At 35.5% G+C, this 17,395-nt stretch overlaps 4 protein-coding genes across 4 annotated transcripts; 3 read left to right on the top strand and 1 right to left on the bottom strand.

The window, feature by feature from the left end:
- Positions 1-676: 676 nt before the first annotated feature.
- LOC102580899 (mitogen-activated protein kinase homolog MMK2) lies at positions 677-6,543 on the top strand. The gene is made up of 6 exons (XM_015312004.1): positions 677-1,082; positions 2,936-3,065; positions 4,068-4,205; positions 4,993-5,325; positions 5,571-5,754; positions 5,885-6,543. The coding sequence occupies exons 1-6, from the start codon at positions 919-921 to the stop codon at positions 6,055-6,057; spliced, it is 1,122 nt and encodes a 373-aa protein (XP_015167490.1). The 5' UTR covers positions 677-918; the 3' UTR covers positions 6,058-6,543.
- Positions 6,544-6,634: 91 nt separating this feature from the next.
- On the bottom strand, positions 6,635-9,447 carry LOC102581240 (probable polygalacturonase). The gene is made up of 6 exons (XM_006339557.2): positions 9,296-9,447; positions 8,667-9,020; positions 7,984-8,104; positions 7,695-7,869; positions 7,536-7,606; positions 6,635-7,440 (listed from the first exon to the last, which is right to left on the bottom strand). The coding sequence occupies exons 1-6, from the start codon at positions 9,296-9,298 to the stop codon at positions 6,734-6,736; spliced, it is 1,431 nt and encodes a 476-aa protein (XP_006339619.1). The 5' UTR covers positions 9,299-9,447; the 3' UTR covers positions 6,635-6,733.
- A 2,426-nt stretch (positions 9,448-11,873) lies between these two features.
- LOC107062243 (putative UDP-rhamnose:rhamnosyltransferase 1) lies at positions 11,874-13,188 on the top strand. The gene is made up of 2 exons (XM_015312641.1): positions 11,874-12,586; positions 13,014-13,188. Exons 1-2 carry the CDS (start codon positions 11,874-11,876, stop codon positions 13,186-13,188), a joined length of 888 nt encoding a protein of 295 aa, XP_015168127.1.
- Positions 13,189-13,835: 647 nt separating this feature from the next.
- Positions 13,836-15,275, top strand: LOC102583244 (putative UDP-rhamnose:rhamnosyltransferase 1). Its single transcript, XM_006339732.1, has one exon. It carries the CDS (start codon positions 13,836-13,838, stop codon positions 15,273-15,275), a length of 1,440 nt encoding a protein of 479 aa, XP_006339794.1.
- Positions 15,276-17,395: the final 2,120 nt, after the last annotated feature.

Below are 17,395 nucleotides of genomic sequence, written 5' to 3' on the forward strand. Positions count from 1 at the left end.
AGAGTCTTCAAAGAAAATATGTAGAACTAATTACCAACCATATGTACATAGTTAGTCAAAGGATTTCAATTCCAAGCTGCCACAATTTTTAAATTATATATTTTTGAAGAGGACTATAATATAGTGACCAATTTGATGCATTGAAAAATCAACATGATTGAAAGGTAGACCACAGTTTTCCAACACTACTAGCAATTTTCCGTGATAACTTTTTAATATTTCTAGAACATTTTTACTTTAATAATCTTTTCTTTACATTAACAAATATTTTTTTTCTTCTAAATGTATGAAAATCAAAATAACTCATCTTATTCATAAGAATGTCAGCATACACGCACAAAAAAATTACTTTTTCATCTGTCTCAATCAATTTATGTGGTACTCAATTTATGTGATACTGTTCGAATTTCGAGAGTAAAATAATTTTGGATTGACATGAATTTGTAGATGAAATTTTCATATTTTTTTTATTATATATTTGAAAACTACGTAAAAATACTATAAATCACAATAACTAACAATTGAAAATATGTAAAAAAATATGATCAAACATAGAGTTATTTTAATTTCTAAATCTGGAAAGTGCTACCTAAATTGAAACGGAAGAAGTAACTAGCATGCTATTAGGATTATTATTTTTATTAAAAAATGTAAAAAATACTTGTATGGTGAAAATTTAAGAAGACTATTCCAAGGAGAGAAGAAAAAAAAAAGAAAAAAAAGAAGAAGAAGGTCACCACTCAAAGAAATGTCAAAAGAGCTCTTCACATCTTCTTCTTGCAAGTCTACCGACACAAATTGGCCCTTCAAATTCTCTGGAACTTGGAAAAAACACTTTCTTTGAAGTGGGTTTTGCCCAAGATTTCATATTCTTTTTAAAAAATCAGTTTTTTTTCTGACTTGTTGAATTGATTTACTATGGAGGCAAGTTTAGGTGATCATGGTGTCCAAAGTAATTTCAGTGGAGTTCCAACTCATGGGGGTCGTTATATGCAGTATAATGTGTATGGTAATCTTTTTGAAGTTTCCAAAAAGTATGTTCCCCTTAGGCCTGTGGGTCGTGGAGCTTATGGCATCGTTTGGTAAGAATATCTGTTCTTGGGTTCAATTACTTTGAATTTGAATTACATCTTCATTTTTCTTTGTAAATGGGTTATGGGTGTGTAAGTTTATGTGTGTTAAAGTGTATTACTTGCCCCTGGTTTAGGTTATAATCTCTGATGAGGAACTAAGGTTGTCCCTGATTGTAATCATTGACCTTGGATTTTATATTTCAAGGGTCTTGTTGTTTTCTCTAGTCCTTTTTATGCTTTTAGTGATTGTTTCGTGTGGGAGTTTTGATCGGGTGCATGAGTGTTTGAGACATAAGAGAAACAAATTGGTAATGCCAGGTTGTGATCTCATCTAGAACACTCAATGTGAGCCTATATGCCCATGCCTTGGTGGTAAAGTTGATCCGCGCCTGTGCTTGGCAAGAAATTTGTCCCGTGGATTAGTTTATATGAGGCCCAGCCACCATCTTGATAGAAAAAAATTGTGTTTTCCGGGTACCATTTGGTTCCAAATTGCTTGCATTTGGTGTAATGTGGAATTCTGTGAGCCATCAAAAAATTGAACTGGGTTACTTATGACTTCCTTAGGTTGTGTTTGGTAAGTGAGTAATGTGGGTTTGTATCATGCTTAGTTGTTTGTTTTCTCTTGTTAATACATAGCTGAAGCTATCACTGCAAATCCTATAGGTATATCCTAAACTGAATAGCTGTGGCACTGTGAAATCTGATATTTAGTCAACTGGTGTGGTTTCTTTGGGTCTAAATAGAAGAAATTTAATTGCTCAAGAAACTAGGAGTACAACGTTTACTACTGCATGACAGAAGTGTTTGCACAAGCTTATATAATAGGAATAGGATCTTTAATTCGTTATGCTGTCAATGGCCTCTCTAATTAGTCCACTTACTTTGGTGCAAATTTTGCTCATAATTAGGCTAATATTGTATCCGTCGAATAAGACAACTACATTGTGAAATTTGGCAAGTATTAGCCAGCTAGGTATTTAAAAAATAATGCTAGTTCAGATATCGAAAAATTAATTAGGCGAATTTGTTACCCAGTGAACAAATAGATACGAGATTAAATATGATTTTAAAATCATAGATGTTGAAAGGTCTCACGTTGAATTGTATTAGGATAGGAATTTGGAAGAATAAAATGAAGCTTAATGTTCTAAATGCAAGAATTGGCACGTAGCTGAAGAAAAATGGAAATGACCTCCGTCTTCACCCAAAAAATAAATAAATTGGAAATGACCTCCTTGATGTGAAGAAAGGTTTGACTAGCTGAATTTGGTCTTCGGACAATGGGCACATTGCTTGAAAAGTTACTAACTGATGTGCTAAAAAGAGGCAGAGATATTCTAAATCCTGATTAAGAAAATCATCATTTCCTGATACAAGACAGATACTAGGTATCTTATGATGAATCAGCTGGCATTTAACTTAGAACTTTTTGCTGCTGAAGTTTAGCAAGTATGCTTACCCGTGTGCTGTTCTTCCTTGCTGTCATATAGGGAAATGATTTTCATGTATCTATGTTACTTTAATTCTTAGTTTATTTATGTCCCATGGTACACAACTATATGCAATAGTCTTGCACTCGAGTGACTTCATGGGATTGCTGCTTCTGTTCGCATGAAATTATCTGCTCAAATTAGTTTGGCTTGAATCTTTGTCTTACCAGTTTGATTAAAAGCTTAGAATTTCTCTCTAATCACTTCACTCTTAATAATATATATGGTGTTATTGAGTGGAGCCTTAGCAAGAGAGAATAAAAGTTCTTGCTTTTTGCTTTTCCGAGGATCTTATATGTTGTTCTTTTCCTCTGTATATTTAGTATCTACTATGTGAAGGTAAAATGTGATTTTTTAAATTTTCCTCAGTGCCGCTTTGAATTCGGAAACACGTGAGGAAATAGCTATCAAGAAGATTGGCAATGCATTTGATAATAGAATAGATGCAAAAAGGACTCTACGAGAGATAAAGCTTCTTCGTCACATGGGTCATGACAATGTGAGTATTGACATTACTTCACAAATCGAAAACTGACTTTCTTGTTACCTTGCTCATTTACTTGCAAGCAACTGACTTATCTGTTACCTTTGTGCTGGTCTTTTTCTGTTTGCTATTCAGTATCACAACATATAACTTAGGTATTTCATGTCATTGCAGTTTATAGGTGGCAGCATTACTGTTCCCTAATGATTTGCAAGGAGCAATCCTTGTGTATTTCTTTTTGTTTCCATTCCTTCTTTTCTCTTTCATTTTTACTGGATGTAATGCACTGTTGTTTCCCCTTCTTTCTCTTCTTGGGGGTTGGGTTGGGTGAATGGTTTGGTTGTAAACTGCGTCACCAATAACCAGAGTAGGCTGAAGACATTATGGGCCAGAGATGGTTGATCTGAGAGAGATTTGAGGCCTCCAGAGCTACTATCTTGCTTTACTGAAATAATTACGGGATGACACCAGTAAGAATTGGAGACCCTAGTTATATTCACCTTTTAGATAGAAATTGATTGCTTAAAGGGATATTTTCTCCATGACTTCCGGCAATGTAGGCAATAAAAGCAAAGAATACTGCACCCTATCTCTCCCCCCTCGTGTCTTCAGTCGAAGTGGAGAAGTAAAGAAAGGAAAGGAAGGAAAGATGTCTCGAGGGTTATCGCATTTGCTAATAGTTATCAAATTACCTTTTAAATTAGGAGAAATGCCTAAGCCTACAGTTTAAGGTGAATAATTCTTTTGGAATTCCAATTCATGGTTAACCCATGACTAAGAGTAAAATGATCTATTGACTCCTATGGATAGGATCTGCTGCCAAGAAATTGGAAGCAAGTGCATTTATGGTAACTGATTCCTTACTCATAATATAGCCGACCCCAACTTGTTTGGGATTGAGACATAGTTGGTATGCATGTTCTTTTCTGGTGTTAGGAGTAATGGATTTACACTTAAAAAATGATTCTACATCAGTTTTATTAGAATCATAATATTTAGCTTTTATGATTACTACAGGTGATTGCCATTAAAGATATTATAAGGCCACCACAAACTGAGAATTTCAATGATGTCTACATTATTTATGAACTGATGGACACTGATCTTCATCAGATAATTCGTTCCAACCAACAATTGACTGATGATCACTGTCGGGTAAGCTAAACTTTCTGATGTGTACTGGAGCCTCCAAATTTGTATGTAACCTGAACTAGGCAATCAAAAATGTGTATTGAAGACTCCAAATTTTTATGTCACCTGAACTAGGCAATCAAGTATGTGTTGCCCGTTGCATCTATCCTTCCCTTGCTCTAAGCAGAAAGCTGATTCTGGATCTGTAAGAGGCAGATTATTATCATTTTTTGCAAAAATATTTTTGCCAGAACTTTCCACTATAATGCAATCATCCATGTTTTTGTCGCTTGCAGTATGTAGATCATTGATGCTTTATATTATACTTCCCTTTGTACAAAGTATATGAATTACCCTCTCTCCATGTCATATTTTGTTTTGTACTTGGAAAGCGTTTCAGCACTTACCTAATAGTACATGGACTCCATTTAGGTAGTGGTGCTCACTGCATCCACATGACACTCAGTGTGAAACTTGTTCATACCACAAACTACAATATTTCACAGACCCTGCTTATATAACACTGATTTGTATGATATTACAAAAAGATCCACTGTAAGGCCAAATTGTGAGGAAAAGGTAAAACTAGTTTTATAATTTTTCAGAGTTGAGTGTTCAAAAATCCGAAGTTTCTTTTCCTGTTACTGAATGATCAGAAAAATAGGTTAGAAGGTTTTGTTCCCTAAGCATGACAGGATGAACAATCATCAGTAAAGAGGTCTATTCGTTTGGGATTTTTCTATGCTTTGATTGCTGTCTGTATCACGTACTTCCTGTATATGAGTGGTCTTCTCCTCGTTGCTTTTTGTAGTATTTCCTATACCAAATATTACGAGGACTCAAATACATTCACTCTGCCAATGTCCTGCATCGTGATCTAAAACCCAGCAATTTGCTTCTCAATGCAAACTGTGACCTAAAAGTTGGAGATTTTGGGCTTGCAAGGACAACATCTGAAACAGATTTCATGACAGAGTATGTTGTAACACGGTGGTATCGTGCACCGGAGTTGCTCCTAAATTGTTCAGAATACACAGCAGCAATTGATATCTGGTCAGTTGGTTGCATACTGGGTGAGATGATGACACGACAGCCTCTCTTTCCTGGCAGGGATTACGTTCACCAGTTGAAACTTATCACAGAGGTAAATATGCATTATGTGTGTTTGTCTACCTCCATAAGTTTAACTAAACAGTAACAATGAATACGGACTGCTGTCTCTAATGCTTTAACGTAGATAGTATGATATCTGGCCTATACAAGTGTATTTTTCTTAGAATTTCTTTCAAGTAGCTGTTTATTTAGTTGTTAATTTGCACAAAGAGAGGTTCACTTTTGTTAATTCAGTCAGTTCAATCCTGATACGTCCCCTTTACTTGTTTGAAATAGCTCATAGGATCACCTGATGATGCCAGTCTTGGATTTCTCCGGAGTGATAATGCTCGGAGGTATGTTAGACAGCTCCCACAGTACCCAAGGCAACAATTTGCTGCTAAATTCCCCAATTCATCTCCTGGAGCTGTTGATTTGCTTGAAAAAATGCTTGTCTTTGATCCAAGCAGGCGTGTTACAGGTAAAGATGATTGTGAGAACTTCTCTTTGAGTCAATTCTAACTCATCAGGTTGTGAGATACTTTTTTGATAAAAAGGTTTAACCTGAAAATGATCTTTCATTGCTAATCCTCATTATTCATCTTTTGCAGTTGATGAAGCTCTCTGCCACCCCTACTTGGCACCTCTTCATGATATCAATGAGGAGCCTGTTTGTCCCATGCCTTTCAGTTTTGACTTTGAGCAGCCATCTTTTACTGAAGAAAATATCAAGGAGCTCATCTGGAGGGAATCTGTGAACTTTAATCCAGATCCAACTCACTGAGAGAGATGCTGTTTTATAATTTCTGATGTTTCATAACTTTTTTAGGATACTTATCAAACTTCTCTGTGATCCTCGGAAATAGTAGATCAAATGCAGTGGAGGCGAGTTCATGGTTCTGTTAGTAGCTTATGTTAGATTTGTCCTATTAGTCTTTCAAGGTGATCAGAACGTTCCAAGTACCAATTCCTTCTTGTTACCAGATTCTCTCTGGCTGGTGGAACTAGGAAATCCCAAGTGATTACAGCTTGTTATCCTAAAAATTTGACCTATCTTTGCTTTCAAGTGGTTTGACAGTAGTTATGTATTTTTCAGTCTGGATGCCCTATGTGATTGTAGATTTGTATTCTTATGAACAATCACCTAGTTTTCTTTAGTGTTTCTAAATTCTTTCTCAGCTACAAGGTGATATCCAGAAGCGTGTATTTGCTATCTTACATGTGCTGTTCACAATTCCTTCCCGGTAAATGAACTTTGAGATTTGTCTTTCTTAGATGTGTTGATAGTCACGGTTTGTAGAATCATAGTTTTGCTTCTTATAGTGTAACATGAAATCATCCATATTGAAAAAGCACACATGAAGTCCTTAATTTGTAGTGTAATATTGAGGGTATTCTGAAGTAGCCATGAAAAGTATGGGTACTTAAGTAATAGAACTATTACATGTATGGAAAGCTTATCAGAGATTCAATCTATAAGAACATCTTTGCATCTCTATGCTATCTATGGGTAAACTTTCTGTAGGAAAATCACACATACCACTTTTCTTTGGGCCCTGATCAGCTAGCAACTTACAAGGTGGAGGTTGCACACTACTGCTAATTCCTTCAATATTAGTGCAAGCCCATGGATTTTGCTTGGACTTTTTTGCTAAACCAATTGTTACATTGGACATGCAGATTCCAGTGAAAGGATCCCCGGATATCCCATCTAGCTGGCCAGCCATTGACACGTTCTCAGCCACCACATCCCGGTAATTGATTCCTTTTATCTCTGGTAAGGCTTTAGGATCCCAGTGAGTGTCAGCATGTGAACCATAGTTGCCTGTCATCCAAAATACCCATTTCATGGTGTGCAGTTTCATCCCCTTGACATATATATCTTTGACGTAGCCCCCTCGCCCCACACCAGTTTTGATCCTTATTCCTGATTCTGTCTGGATGGCTGTAATGTCTTGAATTCTCACATCTTGAATTCCACCTGACATTTCACTTCCTAATGCTATAGCTGCACTATAAGGTGAAATGCAAGTGAGACGTTTGATGATCAAATGACTTGTTGGCTTTCCGTATTTTATACCATACTCATCCCAGCCACTTTTGACTGCTACACAATCATCTCCAGATACAATGTAGTTGTCCTCTAGTTTTATATTTGTGCAAGAATCTGAAAATTTAAAGAACAAGAAGAGTAGACTAGATGAATCAGGTTTTCCTAGATTTCTTTTATTAAAATGCTTTTAGAAAAGAAAAAAAACAGACCTGGGTTGATCCCATCAGTGTTTGGGGATGTAACAGGTGCTAAAATAGTGATGCCTTGGATAATGATATCGCTGAAATTTCACAAGCATGAAGATTGTGTTAAACTTGAAAAGAGTAAATGATATGTTAAATAATGTAAGATTTGGCTGATAGATTTACCTGCTATAAACAGGATGAATATTCCAAGAAGGAGAGTTGAGAAGGGTTAGATTTGATATTTGAATTTTATTAGAATGCATGAGTTCAATCAAGTAAGGTCTTGTGTATTTTAGTTTGTTCATGTGAAATTGTTGCCACCAGAGAGCACCCTGTCCATCAATTGTCCCATTCTCACCTAATCATGCAGAAAAGACAAGTATCTGTTTTAAACTGTTGAATAATAGAAAAAAAAAACATCATCTTCAAGGTGGATAGAAGTATTTGGTCTATAATAAGACTTTATAGTTACCTGTGATGATGACATCTGTGAGATTAGTACCAAAAATGAGACTGATGTACCTGCCTCCTGGTGCATCCCTCCCATGACCATAGGATGGTAGGGGGTCTATCACAGGCCACTGGTTTATCTCCTGAACCAATTAAAATCACACTCATTAATAGCAAGTATATTGATGAACTGCTTTAACTACAAAACCATGCCCATCTGTTAGGAGTGAATTGGATGATCGGGTTGAGGGCTGCCCCTTATAAGGTTTTGTCCCGACCTTATCGCTTAATGCGACTAATAAAAGGTAGTCCCGTACATTATGCTCCCGCTATGCATGGGTCGGGAGAAGGGCCGGACTATTGTACACGGCCTTGCAAATTTTTTTGCAAGAGGTTGTTTCCACAGTTTGAACCTGTGACTTCCTTGTGACATGACAATAACTTTATCAGTTACACCAAGGCTTCCCTTCTGTCAACTTTATCAGTCGCTTAATGCGATTGGTGGTTCAAAAGGTGAAACTATTAGTCGTAATTTGGGAACGTAAATTCAGTAGGGCTCCTTTAGTTAGAGTAGGGGTCTCGAGACAGCAAAGCTTACAGCTCCTGAGACTCTTCAACATTTACTTTTTTCTTTTTCACATTTAAGTTCCTGTTTTAGCTGACAAAGTTTGAAATTCCAATGCAACAAGTAGATCAAACTAGTACCTGAGAAGCAAGAAGAACAGCATCCTTGTGTAGAAAAAGAGTGAAATGGCTAGTAAGATTGAAACTACCAGTGAGCCAGTGACCAGCAGGGATAATTAGTTGAGCTCCACCATCTGATGCATATTTACTCAGTTGATTTACTGCCTTTTGAAATGCCTTTGTGTTGAGTGTTTTTCCATCTCCAATTCCTCCAAAATCTTTTATGGATGCACTGTGCTTTCTGCAGTTTATTGCTGAGTATGCTAACTCATAAGGGGATCCTCCAAGAATTCTCTCTTTTCTTCCTTCAGCTCCTTCTAGACTTAAAAACACCAGTCCTAGAAGGATTACTAACAGCCAATCTGTCTTCACCATCTGCAAGAATATAATAAAGCAAGATATGGTTTAAAATTTTAGCGAGACAAAAGATAAAAAAGCACTACGTGGTTTCTTCCCATTTGCTTAAGTCTTAGTGGACAGAGTTATTCAGTACTTCAACTGGTGAAAGAGTGTGTGCAAGTTGGCTGGAGCACTACCATTATTCTAGAATATAAAAATACAGCTAGATATGATTTTTCACAATTTTTAGGACAATCCCACAAGACAAACATTTTGAATTGCTTTTTTTTTAAGAGGACTTTTCACTTTACCATAGAAGAAAGAAGTGAAAGTTTTGGTTGTTCACTTGAGCTCTGTAGGACTACTCTATTGTTTAGTGAGAATAGGGTGTATGGAGTTGCTTTTTTGGTTAAAATACAAACACAAACAAGTGATTTATATAGGCAAAAAAGTTTGAAAGTATGACTGGTGACACATTTATTTATTGTCTAAATATATACTGTTTATATGGAGCTAAAACTTAAGACAATGACATATTCAATCTCATTTTCTTTCTATATCTAATTTTTGGGTATGGATTCATATCATGTTTCTCACGTCATTTGTGACACTAGTAATATTTCATGTATCATGTTTTGATATTTCCCACAACTGTACGTTTGTGGGAAATATTACTTACCATTTGAACAACCTCCTCTTGTCTAATCGTTTCATATGTATAGTTTTGTATTATGTTTTAATAGTTATAGCTATTTTGGGTTGATTTAGTTTATGATCACTCAATTTTTTTATTTTATTGCATCGAATTGATCAAACTATTTTTGTGCAACATAGAATCAAGAAAAAATATTCATCTTTGTCCAACAATCACAAGAAGTTACTAAGCAGTTGTTTTAAAACCAAAAAATCATTCAACTTTGCCTAACTCCTAAGAATCATACGCAATGACTCATTCATTAGATATATATCAACTTCAACAAGATGAATCATGTTATAATACAAGAAAATATAACATAGTATTTTCCACCATGTTAGGTTAGGTACATATATTTCCATCATATTAGGTATATATGGATTACATTTTTCATGTTGTTGAAAAGTTAGATGAAATTATAGAAACTAATTAAGCATAAATTTAGCATGTCTAAGTGGCAAAAAATTAAGGGAAGAGAGTCAACAAAGAGTGGTTTAATGAGTTGTTGGTCATTTCCGTTGGAAAGTAGTTAGTGAGGGTCCCAAAATATCTAAATTTTGTTGAATTATATTAAATTTTAAGGGAGTTTATAGTATAATAATTAAAATATTAAAAAAGAAAACATATTAATCGTGTTATGAAGTCTTTGTTAACCAACATTGAGCAAATTTTTTGAAGAGGTGGTGGAGTTGAAATTTTTTGTGTGAAGTTCGTTAAATCAGCTACACGTGAAATAATTTTTTTTAAATTTAATATATCTTAAAGAATTAGTTAAAAATTGGCTATCGGGTGCAATTCTTATGAGTTAAATAACTATTAGGGACTATGTGGTCTTAGTTTATTGAATTTCAAACTCGTAAAATTGCAGCTTGAATTCTAACATATTCATTATTGAACTGCGTTTGAAGAGCAAGTTTTCTTTGTTTTTATTTTTATTTTTCGTGTTGTTAATAACATTGTTTTTCTTCTTTTTTTGGGAATTAATCAACGGGTTATAAAAGAAAGTTGGGTTAATCTTCAATACTTCCACCTTGTTACAATATACCCTTTCAATAAAGCCTTAGCTTCTGCAATGTTATTACTGGACTGGTCATAGAAGTTTACAAAGCCTGAATCATATGACCATTAACAATAATAATAATAATAATAATATGTGAAATTCTTTTAACAAGTCTATTCGCAACCAATAGCTATCATCTATATAGATCTTTTTCTTTTATTATTTTTATTGTGTCCTATTTTAGTTACGTTTGCGTTGATACCAAAACATTTATAGGTTTTTCGAAACACTTCCTTCTATGTGATTTTAGGCCTACCCCGTCCGCTTTTAACACCTTCACTTACAAGGAAGCATTTCTGCAAAACAAGGAGTCGGTTTACTTTGTTGTTCCCAAAAGCATCTCACATGATACGATTGTGTGCTAATTGGTTCACCATTTAGCTAAGATCCCAATTCAGTTGTTGCCTTGAATCTCCCAAGAAAAAAGTCTTTATTAATGCAAAAAATTTAGTACTGATTGAACGTGCAAGCAATGCAAATCTAGCAAATAAAATTACATCTGAAATTTTGTTTCATCCAATGCATACACATCAAATATATATGCATGATGAAACCAACCTTGTAGTATAACTAATATAAACTTTCACAATTTGAAACATATTGTGGAATTAGTAGAGTGAAATGAAAAACGATGATAATGTTCCTGTAGTAATGCTGCCATGGGCTGCATTTGGTCACCTTATTCCATTTTTCAATCTCGCCATAGCCTTAGCGCGAATCGGAGGAATACATGTCTCTTTCATATCCACTAGGAAAAATATCAAACGACTCACTAAAGTTTCTCCAAACTTAACACACCTCGTAAAACTAGTAGAATTCCCAATGCCAGTACTCGATGACGAGACACTTTTGCCCCAGAATGCTGAAGCTTCTGTCGATGTTACAGCTGAAAAAATCCAGTACTTGAAAGCAGCTTATGATCTCCTCCAACAACCCGTAGAACATTTCATCGCTGATGAAAAACCCGACTGGATCATAGATGATTTCGCACAACATTGGATAGTCGATATTGCTGAAAATTACGAGATCCCCATAATTTATTTCAGCATTTTCACTGCTGCTGCAACGGGTTTCTCAATTGCTGCGAACACTTTTAGGAGAAGCTCCTGAAATTTTAACCTCACCGGTATTTCAGATGCTGGATTTTCCGTCTACTTTGTCTTATCGAAAGTACGAGTCGTTAGAGCTTATGTCGATGTGTTATGTAGAAGATGCCTCGAGTGCTTCATTTGCTCAACGTGGATCTGAAATATTTTCTGCGTGTAGAGCTATAGCTATACGTAGTTGCAAAGAAATTGACGATGTGTATATAGATGCATTACATAAAATTGTCGATAACCCTGTATTTCCAGTTGGATTATTATTATCAATGTCAACAAACTTATTCAGCAGCGATACATCAGTGCAGAGCATTTTCAAATGGTTGGATCAACAGAAGTCCGGATCGATCTTATTCGTTGGATTTGGAAGCGAATGTAAGCCGAGTAAAGAGGAAGTAGATGAAATAGCTCACGGACTTGAGCTCTCCGGGTTACAATTCATATGGATACTACAAAAGCCAAATTGGGGTAGTTTTGATGAAGTGGATCCTCTGCCGGAAGGATTCCGACAGAGGACCGCGGAGAAAGGAGTGGTGCACATTGGATGGGCACCACAGAAGGAGATTCTGTCACATCCTTCAATTGGGGGTAGTCTGGTTCAAGGTGGGTGGGGTTCCGTAACAGAGAGTTTGCAGTATGGGCATGTTGTTGTTGTTCTGGCGTTTGTGTATGATCAAGGGTTTAATGGGAGATTTCTGATGGAAAAGGGATTGGGAATTGAAGTGGAGAGAAATGAAGAAGACGGATTGTAACAACTCAAGTTACTACACAACAAGGATATATATTATAATCACTGAGAGCACAAAATACAATTGAGAAATGGAAACAACAAGCAAGTAATAGCTAACGATCCTTAAAACGAAACTGAGAATGTTAATCAAAGGGGAAGAAGATCAGAAATTACAGTGATAGATAGAAGGGGATGAGAAGCTTAGACTAAGAACGGAGATGAGAGGAATCAGATTCTTTTCTTAACAAGCATAACCCATGAATCAGCGACCGCTACCCCTTTTGATGGAACCATTCCCACACCCACTACTCAACCCGGATCCCAAATTAACCTGGCCCTATTGCTTGTTCTCAGCCCAATAGCTCTTGCCAGCCCAATAACTATTTCTGTGACCTTGGTATTCATATTGGATTGGATTTGGTTCATAACACGGATCGTTTACTAGGAATGAGATAGAGAAAGCGTTGACGTATGCTATGGTTTCGAAGGAAGGTGAAGAGTTGAGAGTTCGAACCAAAGAAGCTGCAGCCATTTTTGGAGATCAAAAGCTTCATGATTCGTACGTTGCTAGTTTCGTCGAGTATCTGAAGAATGATAGAGAAGAAATATCTACTGATTAAAATCATTAGAGCCATCAATGTTCCATCTTGTTCTACTTAACTTCAATGTAGTTGAACTTCTTATTGTAAGGAATAAATTGAAATTGCAAGAGAAAATTAATTTGTTTCCTCCTAGTAAATTGATTCTTAGATGGTCTAACCAGATTCTTGATCACAGTTAGAAAAAGGGGAAGCTCGTGCACAAAGTATCCCGCGTTCATGCAGATCTGGGGCCTGATTTATGAATATTCTTTTGATAGAAAATGTTTCTTGTAATATTTCCTTGGTTCTATAGATTTTCTTGCTCCCAAAAGCACCCACATAATCTGATTCAGTATAGGTCTACCACTTAAAATTCCATTTTATTAGTACTTGACTCACTTGAAGCTCCCAAACAAAAACTTAATTCAAAACTTAATTAGTGATTGAATTTGCAAGCAAACACTCATGTCCTAATCATGCCACATGATCATAGCAAACAAGATCCTAGGTAGGAGTTTGTACTTCTTAGTATTCCCATGTTATCACACTCATAATAATGCATGATCCAACCTCGTACAACAAACTTTTAACGAAAATTTTCAAATAAAAGACCTATCTATCTACCTCTTTTTCTCATTCACACAAATAGTAGAACTAAATATTTACTTAGCAAATAAAGAACAAAAATGAGTAAGAGTGAAAATGTTCATGTAGTAATGCTACCATGGTCTGCATTTGGTCACCTTATTCCATTTTCCAATCTCTCCTTAGCCTTAGCTGAATTAGGAGGAATTCATGTTTCATTCATTTCTACTCCGAAAAACATCCAAAGACTCCCTAAAGTTTCTCCTAACTTAACACATCTTGTAAAACTAGTGGAATTTCCATTGCCAAGTCTTGATGACAACACTCTTTTGCCTGAAGACGCCGAGGCTTCTGTTGATCTTCCTTTAGAAAAAATTCAGTACTTGAAAGTAGCTTATGATCTACTCCGAGAACCGATCAAAAAGTTCATTGCTGATCAAAAACCTGATTGGATTATTGTTGACTTCTTTCAAAATTGGATAGTTGAGATTGCTGAAGCTTATAATATCCCTATCATCCACTTCAGTGTTTTCTCAGCTGCTTCAAGAGCTTTTTTGATTGCTGCTAGAGCTTCAGGACCAATGCCTGAAAGCCTCACATTACCTGTTTCTGAGAAGCTGCATTTTCCATCAACGTTGGCTTATCGGAGTTATGAAGCAGCAGAGCTTTTCTCCTTGTCTTTCCAAGAAGACGCCTCAGGGGAATCATACGCTCAACGTTCAGCCAAGGTATTGAGAGCATGTCGAGCTGTAGCTATACGTAGCTGCAATGAATTCGAAGGTGATTACTTGGATGCGATGCATAAACTCATCTCTAAGCCTATAATCCCAATTGGATTACTATCACCACCATCATGTGTAGACCTCAACATCAATCGCGATCAATCGTGGCAGAGGATCTTAAAATGGCTCAATCAACAGAATTTCCAGTCAGTTTTATTCGTAGGACTTGGGAGTGAGTGTAAACCAAGTAAAGATCAAGTATATGAAATAGCTCATGGGATTGAACTATCTAAGCTACCATTTTTATGGATATTACAAAAGCCTAAATGGAGTAGTACTACTTCAAATGATGTGGATCCTTTGCCTGAAGGATTCAGGGCTAGGAATGCAGAGAAAGGCGTGGTGCACATTGGATGGGCGCGTCAAAAGGAAATTCTTGCACATTCTTCAATTGGAGGAGCACTAGTTCAAGGGGGACTAGGTTCAATTGTTGAAACACTACAGCATGGACATGTACTTGTTGTTTTGCCATTTGTGCATGATCAAGGGCTGAATGCAAGATTGATAGTAGAAAAAGGATTCGGAATTGAAGTGGAGAGAAATGAAGAAAACGGATCGTTTACTAGAAAGGATATAGCCAAGGCATTGATGTACGCCATGGTTTCCGAGGAAGGTAAAGAGATGAGAGAAAGAGCAAGAAAAGCTATTGATGTTTTTGGAGATATACAGCTTCAGACTTCTTACATTGTTAGCTTTGTTGAGTATCTGAAAAATAAGGGAAATAAAACTATGTTTTGTTGCCCGCAAGGGCATGGTTGAGTGGTTGGAAGGTGAATCGAATCCAGCTTAGGTTACCAAAAAGTGCTCCGAAGGGCATAGGCTGTGACAGAGGTTGTGTGTTTCCTGTTCCAAAAAAAATAAAAAGTATGTTCTGTCTGCATTTCCTTCTATTCTAAATGTACTGGAAATTTTAATTGAAATGAATAAACCTAAGATAGTTTGATGTTTCTTGATATGGTGTTATTTCAAATTGTCTATACATATCAATATTGTATTATAATGTATTGTTTTAACTAATATAATATTCTAATAAATTATATATTTCTCGATATTTTATAAAGTCACCCGATAATTAAAGAATAATCATACTATGAAGTAAAAATAGAGTATGATATTGAGTTATTATTAAAACAATTTAGAGTTAAAGGTAAATAAGATTATTAACCGAAAAGTAATTAAGGCAAGATGATAATAAAATAAAGTAATGACGCAATCACATTAAGTTTGTGGTTACATAAAATAGAGTCAAACCTAAATATAACACTATGTTATAAAACTTAAGAATAAAAGAATAATATAAAGATGAAGACAAGAAGAATATAAGACAAGAGGAACAATATGAGATAATTTCTTTCTTTCAAGTGTACACTAAATCTTCAGGTCTATACAATATGAACCCTTATGTCTCTATTTATAGTGTAACATAGAGGCATACAAAAGGTTAGTCATAAACATGACACTAACATTAATATAATGGTGGAGGTTATGGAAGTGAAATGTTACAAGAATAATGGTTATAAAGGTGGAGGTTATGGAGGTTATGGTTATCTGCATAATGGAGAAAAGTAATGGAGTAAATTCTTGATGTAGTGGACATCCACAATATATTATTTTATAACACTCCCCCTTGGATGTCCATAGATAATATGCCTCGTTAAAACCTTACTAGGAAAAAACACATCCACACTATAATATTTTATAACACTCCCCCTTGAATGTCCATAGATAATATGCCTCATTAAAACCTTACTAGGAAAAAATCACGTGGGAAAAAATCCTAGTGAAGGAAAAAGAGTACACATATCTTTTAATACGCTTTGAATGTTGCCTCGTTAAAAACCTTACCAGGAAAACCCAATTGGGATAAAACCATGGTTAAGGAAAAGAGTACAACGCGTATTTTTCTCCCCCTGATAAAATTTTTACTTGATATCTCGAAAACAATGCATTCCAATCTGGTATCACAACTTCTCAAATATTGATGTTTGCAATCTTTAGTGAATAAGTTTACAAGATTATCACTTGAATGGATCTTTGAACGTCCATCTCACCATTTTGTTGAAGATCATGTATGAAAAAAACTTTTGGTGAAATATACTTTGTCCGATCTCCCTTGATTGTATACTCCCTTCAATTGAGCTATATATCATTTTCATATATGGTGGCTGGAATATCCTTTTCAAAAGAAAATCACATATTTTCTGAATATGATAGATCATGATTCCAACCAAACACACTCCCAATTTTATTCATAGATCAATATTATTTCTGCATGATTTAAAGAAGTGGTTACTAATGTGATTCTTTGAATTTCCAAGATATCGTTGTGTCTCCATATGTAAATAATAGTCCATTTGCGATCGAGCTTTATGCAGATCAAATAAATATTCTGCATCTACATAATCAAATCATTTCTTACTCGGGGATTGATCATTTCAATTTTATTGAAGCTCGTCTTTTCTTCTGAAAGAAAATCACACATCTTCTATATGTTGAGTCACTTGCTTTGTTAGTTTTTTGTCATAACTTGAATGATAATATGAAAATCCTTCCACATAACTTTCGTTATGTATATCAAATAATCTTCTAGCATTTGCATAACCAACAATCGGTAAGTGCACCAATTGCACAAATACATGACATTTTAAATCATTTTCATGATATCAAAAAGATTCTTTCTCTGTGTTAAGCAGTCACAAAACCATTGGGTACTCAATGGAATTGCTTTAAGACCTTTTAAATCCTTCAAGGATTTTCATGCAACATTCGTCGTCTAATTAGACATAATAATCATTCATTATCAGGGGCGAATCTATGGGTACCTGTGGGGGTGCCACGGCACTCACTGATCTCGGAAAAAACTTTATATATATATGTAT

The sequence above is a fragment of the Solanum tuberosum genome, unplaced genomic scaffold (genome assembly GCF_000226075.1).
Source record: "Solanum tuberosum cultivar DM 1-3 516 R44 unplaced genomic scaffold, SolTub_3.0 scf00010, whole genome shotgun sequence".
Taxonomy (NCBI): domain Eukaryota; kingdom Viridiplantae; phylum Streptophyta; class Magnoliopsida; order Solanales; family Solanaceae; genus Solanum; species Solanum tuberosum.

Bases quoted from the DNA above. Each gene is read 5' to 3' on its own strand.
- LOC102580899 (XM_015312004.1), top strand. From the start codon at position 919: ATGGAGGCAAGTTTAGGTGATCATGGTGTCCAAAGTAATTTCAGTGGA. The intron at 5,326-5,570 runs GTAAATATGCAT...TGTTTGAAATAG, and splicing joins AGTTGAAACTTATCACAGAG to CTCATAGGATCACCTGATGA. The intron at 5,755-5,884 runs GTAAAGATGATT...CATCTTTTGCAG, and splicing joins TCCAAGCAGGCGTGTTACAG to TTGATGAAGCTCTCTGCCAC.
- LOC102581240 (XM_006339557.2), bottom strand. The intron at 8,105-8,666 runs GTACTAGTTTGA...TAATTGGTTCAG, and splicing joins CTGTTCTTCTTGCTTCTCAG to GAGATAAACCAGTGGCCTGT. The intron at 7,870-7,983 runs GTAACTATAAAG...CTGCATGATTAG, and splicing joins CACAGATGTCATCATCACAG to GTGAGAATGGGACAATTGAT.
- LOC107062243 (XM_015312641.1), top strand. From the start codon at position 11,874: ATGCTGGATTTTCCGTCTACTTTGTCTTATCGAAAGTACGAGTCGTTA. The intron at 12,587-13,013 runs GTAACAACTCAA...ATCGTTTACTAG, and splicing joins AGAAATGAAGAAGACGGATT to GAATGAGATAGAGAAAGCGT.
- LOC102583244 (XM_006339732.1), top strand. From the start codon at position 13,836: ATGAGTAAGAGTGAAAATGTTCATGTAGTAATGCTACCATGGTCTGCA.